This window comes from Hyalella azteca, unplaced genomic scaffold (assembly GCF_000764305.2).
Source record: "Hyalella azteca isolate HAZT.00-mixed unplaced genomic scaffold, Hazt_2.0.2 contig13444, whole genome shotgun sequence".
In the NCBI taxonomy this organism is placed as follows: Eukaryota; Metazoa; Arthropoda; class Malacostraca; order Amphipoda; family Hyalellidae; genus Hyalella; species Hyalella azteca.
This window is the reverse complement of record NW_025943367.1, coordinates 116,148-121,995: the sequence shown is the minus strand read 5'-3', so window position 1 is coordinate 121,995 and position 5,848 is coordinate 116,148. Positions and strand designations below refer to the sequence as shown.

The 5,848-nt window shown below is 40.0% G+C and overlaps 1 protein-coding gene across 1 annotated transcript; it reads left to right on the top strand.

Annotated features, from left to right (window-relative positions):
- The first annotated feature begins 2,573 nt into the window (after nucleotides 1–2,573).
- On the top strand, nucleotides 2,574–5,610 carry LOC108681727. Its single transcript, XM_018170794.2, has 4 exons — nucleotides 2,574–2,860; nucleotides 3,316–3,863; nucleotides 4,137–4,176; nucleotides 4,739–5,610. The coding sequence occupies exons 1-4, from the start codon at nucleotides 2,779–2,781 to the stop codon at nucleotides 5,608–5,610; spliced, it is 1,542 nt and encodes a 513-aa protein (XP_018026283.1). The 5' UTR covers nucleotides 2,574–2,778.
- The last annotated feature ends 238 nt before the right edge of the window (nucleotides 5,611–5,848 follow it).

The window sequence follows — 5,848 nt, the reverse complement described above, 5'->3', positions numbered from 1 at the left end:
TCACATTCCAAAATTCATGCAGATCCGTTAAGTATTGAAGGAATTATGAGTGGCCCAGTTGCGTAAAAATACGTTTATTGGTTTTAAATAAAAAATAATTTATGTAAAATCTGTAATAATTCCTGCGGCAGCGTATCGATAATTATTACTCATATTCCGAAATTCATACAGATCCGTTAAGTATTTAAGGAATTATGAGTGGCCCAGTTGCGCGAGTCCGCAGGCGAGTCCGCTGGCGCGTCCGTAGAATTGTCGATTGAGTTGTGGAACCAATGAATCAATTTTAAAATCAATAATAATATTTACTCGTGAATTATTCACAAATGTTACCCGATGAACGAGATAGCAGTGTAAGGTAAAGAGGTCACGTAAAATTCAGACTTATAGATTACCTCTATGATAATCTTCGCTCATATGACATCATTGAGATAAAACCATTTGAAATCCGCATTTCTGAAACCGTCAACCTTACCACAGAGACAAAGCAGTTCCTGCAACACCGCTCCAAAGCTCCTCGTGGCTCACGCACAGCAGATGCCCGTCTACCTAATCATATTTAATGCAGTGAAGGTTAGCTAAATGATGAAGTGAGATGTGTAGAATGAAAGTGACGTGTAATTAGGTAGTTTAATGATCCGACGCAAGCAAAGTGGAAATATTAGACACCAGTGAGTTTTGCTTGGCAATCGTTACCTTGTAGTTAGCTAGCTACAACGACTGAACGACAAATAAAAATTGTACTCAAACCGTTGGTTAGGACGACGACCAAGAAACGCGCGACTCTTGACAGAGAAGTTTGTTGCGCGGTCAGAATTGTTCGAGTGAAATCTTTGAGATACTATAAATTTAGATTTTTCACTATTGTTGTTATTTATGTTAAACAGGAGACTTTATAATGAATGCAAGACATACCGTCATCTCAGATAATCCATTGCAAACGTTTAAAATCAGGCTTCAATCAGCATTTAGTATTAGAACACTTCAATCAGTAGGGCTATTCACACTTTCTTTCAGTTCCCAAATCCCCAATGAAATTTTTGAGGGAAATTCTCTGCATGAATCTGCAATTTTGTCTGTTAGTTCTTGACGAACACGTCAATGTTATATCTCTAATATATGCATATATATTAAACAAATGTCTAATATGCATTTATTTGTTTGGGCTCACCGTAGCTAGCCTAGCTAGCTGTACTGTACAGTCGTGGTATATACTCGGCATGGTATCTCATGCTACGGCTTAAATTGCTTCTTTATATGACAAAAAACTAATTAAGTGCCTGAGGGTAAGCTATTACTTTATGTATATAGGGTATGCATTGCGAAAGAGAGTCCAGAGTCGTTTTAATTTTTTTTTATGAATAATGCCTCGAGACGATGAATCCATCAACACGATCCCGCACAGAAGAATGTTTGTGTAAAGGTCGCGTTTCATCCCCTGACTGAACGAGTGTTGTGGCAAGAACACCGCCAACTATCTGGGACTAATCAGAATGCATTCATTGACACGCTCGCATACTACCTAGAATATTCACAACCCGCGAACTGTCTATGCTACCGGTAGTGTTCGAGTTAGCTAGGCTATGTGGCTGCGTAAATCGGTATTCACGAACATCAACTGTAACTTAAAACTGGACTAGCTAATCCGCTTTTCTTCCACTATTTCACATATAAATAAATTATTCTTAAACTTTTTCACTATTTAACAAATAAAATGTTTTTAAAAAAAAGGTTTGTTGCTTTGCTATAGGCACTCTGTAAGATACCTAAATTGTATCCCTTCTAATTCCCTTGACATAGCATTGCCCACCAAGTAATAATAATGGGTGCAATTCTAGGGAGAACTGTTTTCACATATTGTAATAATTTATTTATTTCTACTGGTGGTGTGCATATTATCTATGAAACATGAGTAGACTTGACGAAAGACGCCTATTTGCAGTCTTGTAACACTGCGCGACTGTGTGGAACGGTGAACGGATACTAATCAGAACTGTATAATTCCACCCCTACGCCCCACCGAACTTCCCGGTGTAGTTTTTATCAGAAACCTAATTCATTTTACTGCGGCAAAACCATTGAGCCAAAATCGTTTTTCCCTCCAAATGTTGGGCGGGTGGACCGTTTGGCGCGTCATGCACGTCATGCCGATTATTTTAAAAGATACCGAAGCAGATAACGAGTTCGTTAATTCGAACAGCTGCTGCATGACGTATGTTTTGTTGACCAAAATTCGAATTTAATTAACGAATGCATTCCGTCAGTCGCTATCTCATCGCACTGTTGCGTTGCAGCCCAGTCTGCCGTATAGAAAATAAAATACATGCGGTTTTTTTGAACCGGGGAATGAGATGTGAAGTTGATGACGTTGACTGTTTTCCACTTGCGTGTTGCTGCGTGTATAATTTCGTGGCCTCCAGGCACGACTGCAGGACTCGTTGCTCGTTTTCAACTCAAACTTGAACACGAATTTGTATTCGCTAAACATTCATTATACTAATTTGTTCTATTGTACCTGAACTGAATTACCAATTCTAATTTGTTCACTAACTTCATTTTTTGCAGTACGAATTTCATCTTGTTCTTTGCAGGCCATAATACGTAGTTAAATCGTAGTTGAGGACTTGAGGTTAAATCGAGACTGTCCTCATTAGACCTTGTGATTATATTTCAGAATCTCCGCAGACAATTGAAAGCTTTGAAAAAAACTACTTTCAGGTCGTCAAAAGAAGTCGATTTGCAGGTCATCAGAAATAGCCGCCGAAAACCAAGGACTCAGCGATGGTGTTCAGAGCACTGCAGGCTGCGCGGCTGTTTGGCCTGCTGTTGCTGCTTTCTGTTCATCGTTATAATTCAGTAGCAGGTACATCTAATTTCTCCATCATTGAATTTTACTAATTATGAAATTGGAATTAGATAAAATTAGCATGAATGAATGCTCGAAAAACGTCCGGCTTCCCACACTGCCCAAATGAATTCGAAGAAATATTGATGAAAAATTTTTCTAATAATTATTTGCATCAAATTGAATTATTTTACTTTAAACTTTTACTCTTTTTGCAATATTTGTAAGTCTTGAACGACTCGGTGCATTTAAATGCAATGAGACGTTGCTTTAGGCAGTATATATATACTGTAAGCGAGCAGTTGCAGTCTTTCGATCGATGTTTAATAAAAATAATTTAAGTTGCCTCACTTAAAACAGGAGTAAAAAGTTATGTTGTTGCATAGAAGGAAATTGATAAGCTTTCACAATGCATAATGAAAACTAAAACCCTTGTCCTCGTGAATCAATTTCTGATTTTACTCATTCTACAGGGGACTTCGACCTCTCGAGCTCCAACACAAGAGTTGAGTCGGATGCCGAAACTTACTCCCAGGGCGAAATAAATGAAAATGAAGCCATTATACAAGAAGACATGGTAAATTTAAACGTACATCGTCACAAGCCTTCTGTCATCAACAAATTTGATGGCAAAGTACAAATTAATACCGCAGATGGCACGCAAAAAGAAGCTATAAAGTCTAATCTAAATGAAGAAAATACCGCGCAAACTGCAAAATACTGGCGGGGTACAGATGTCACTTTGAATGCAAAGAGCAAAAGAGCTGCAGACGAAACGGGCATTCTTTCAGGTACGGAAGTCCTGAAAAAATCAGAAAGTCGACTAAATCATGTAGCAATGCAAGATAATGTTCCTCCTGTTGATGAAATAAAGGCTGAACAACAACCAAGCAAGCTCAGTGTCGTGAAGCTCCGTTCCAGTGAAGAAGAACTGAATTCGCCTTCGCAGGATATTATCACAGAAGACACCGGTCATTCTGTAGAAGACATGGCGCACGAAATGATTGAGATCATTGGTGATGTGAGTGTCAAGTCTCTTATTTTAAGTTCAGTAACTCAAAATAGGTAACATGGAACAATCGGATTGCCCATTTCAACAATCAGTTTTTAATTTATTGGTGAACTTTACATATCTTTTATTACCGTAAAAACGTGAATTTGAATGAGAAATAAAAATCTTTGCTGCAAAGTTTTATCATCTTGGCGGGCTTTATTTTCGCTACCTGAATCGTTTTTTGATAGATATTTTTTTTTCTTTACTATTATTTCCTTCTAGAATATTCTGCCTTTACAGGATGGGAGCTCGAACTCCACAGACGACGATGATGAATATTGTAAGTTATTTATCAGTTTTTATCACTACCTAGGTCAGTTTTTATCACTAGGTCAGTTTTTATCAGTAACGCTCATTTTCTTATAACTTAGTTATTGAAAATATCCATAGACTTCCGTACTTGGTAGGGAAATTTCACCCATTTTTATCACTCCTACCAAAAGATTTCAGCATAAGGAGCCCCGACTTTTAGTGTGGATGTAATCTTCTGAAAATTAGGAATACTACAGAATTAATCAAATCTGCTTTCGATGATCATAATGTTTGCCCTAATGCTCTGTGGTAGTTTTGGTAAGATTTTATTGCATTAATACATTCAAGTTCTGTTTAAGTTGCTTCCCGTTCGTTACATTGTTTATTCGAGGCAGAAAAGAAGAGAATGTGAATTTCAATCGCACTCTCCGTCACTTGCCTCGTATGTTGACGACACATGAAATCTTCGCGTAGTTAAAGGTCATCAATGGCCTTCCTTCCATCACAATGTGTGATGACATTCTAATACGTAATTAATATTTCATGAATTTATTGAGCAGCTTCTAACTCGTCATAATTTTGGTTTGCAGCAGCGGTTCAAGTGAGGGAGCTGGCGATCATCGGGGGAGGGATCTGCCTCATCGCGGCATTCTTTCTTCTGCTTATCTGCTGCGGGAAAACAATTGATCCGCCCGGAGATACAGAAGCTGACATCGCAGTGCCACCTGAGATTCCCCGTACCGGTAGCTCGGCTGGACGAACATCGCCGGCAGGTTTTGAAAACAATTCAACAACTGACACTAAGTCCACCATGAATGAAGAAGCTGAGCCACTGATGAACCCAACTACCGATAGAAGTGATTCTTATCCCGTGATAGCCGATTCATTGGTTGGAGCTGCAATCGATTCCGAAAGCCTCCACTCTTGTGGAAACGATCAATATCCGAAGACAACCGCCGAAAATAATTCCAGCGATGCAGCAATATCAGTTCCACCTTTCAGTGCTACTAGTGATGACAAAAATTGTGCAAGCGAAAACATCGTCGTTAACAATCTTGTGGAAATTTCTTCTGGTACAACACCTGCGCCATCTTCGGCTGCTGGAGACAAAATAAAGGACGACATTGGTCTGGCGGACTCCATGACCTCAAGCGTCCATTGCTTAGCAAAAGTTAAGACGCCCGATGAAACATCGGCAACATCAGGTGTTGATTTTACAGAAGCTGAAATCTTTTCTCTGCTGAAAGTCGATACCTCATCGGCGAAAATCGCTGCCACTCCGACGGCAACAAGTGAGGCCACTCCGACGGCAACAAGTGAGGCCACTCCGAAGACAACAAATGAGGCCACTCCGACGGCAACCAGTGAGGCCACTCCGACGGCAACTAGTGAGGCCACTCCGGCGGCAACTAGTGAGGCCACTCCGGCGGCAACTAGTGAGGCCACTCCGGTGGCAACATGACTGGCGAGGCCACTCTGACGACTGGCGAGGCCACGCCGACGACTGGCGAGGCCAGAAATAAAATCGAAGATCGATCGTCTCCCGACGGCACAGAGCCTACAAATATTGTGGTGAGAAATATTCCAATTTATTGTGAAACTTCCAACAAAACTGTTCCCAGAAAGTCTGTTACTTTCTCGAATGACGGCACCAAATTCATTTCCTATGATAAATCAGTCCTGAACACAATAAAAAAAGA

What these genes read in the sequence shown, in the direction of transcription:
- LOC108681727 (XM_018170794.2), top strand. Translation starts at nt 2,779, where the DNA reads ATGGTGTTCAGAGCACTGCAGGCTGCGCGGCTGTTTGGCCTGCTGTTG. An exon ending in TCGTTATAATTCAGTAGCAG is followed by an intron (nt 2,861 to 3,315) that starts GTACATCTAATT and finishes CTCATTCTACAG; the next exon opens with GGGACTTCGACCTCTCGAGC. An exon ending in TGATTGAGATCATTGGTGAT is followed by an intron (nt 3,864 to 4,136) that starts GTGAGTGTCAAG and finishes CTGCCTTTACAG; the next exon opens with GATGGGAGCTCGAACTCCAC.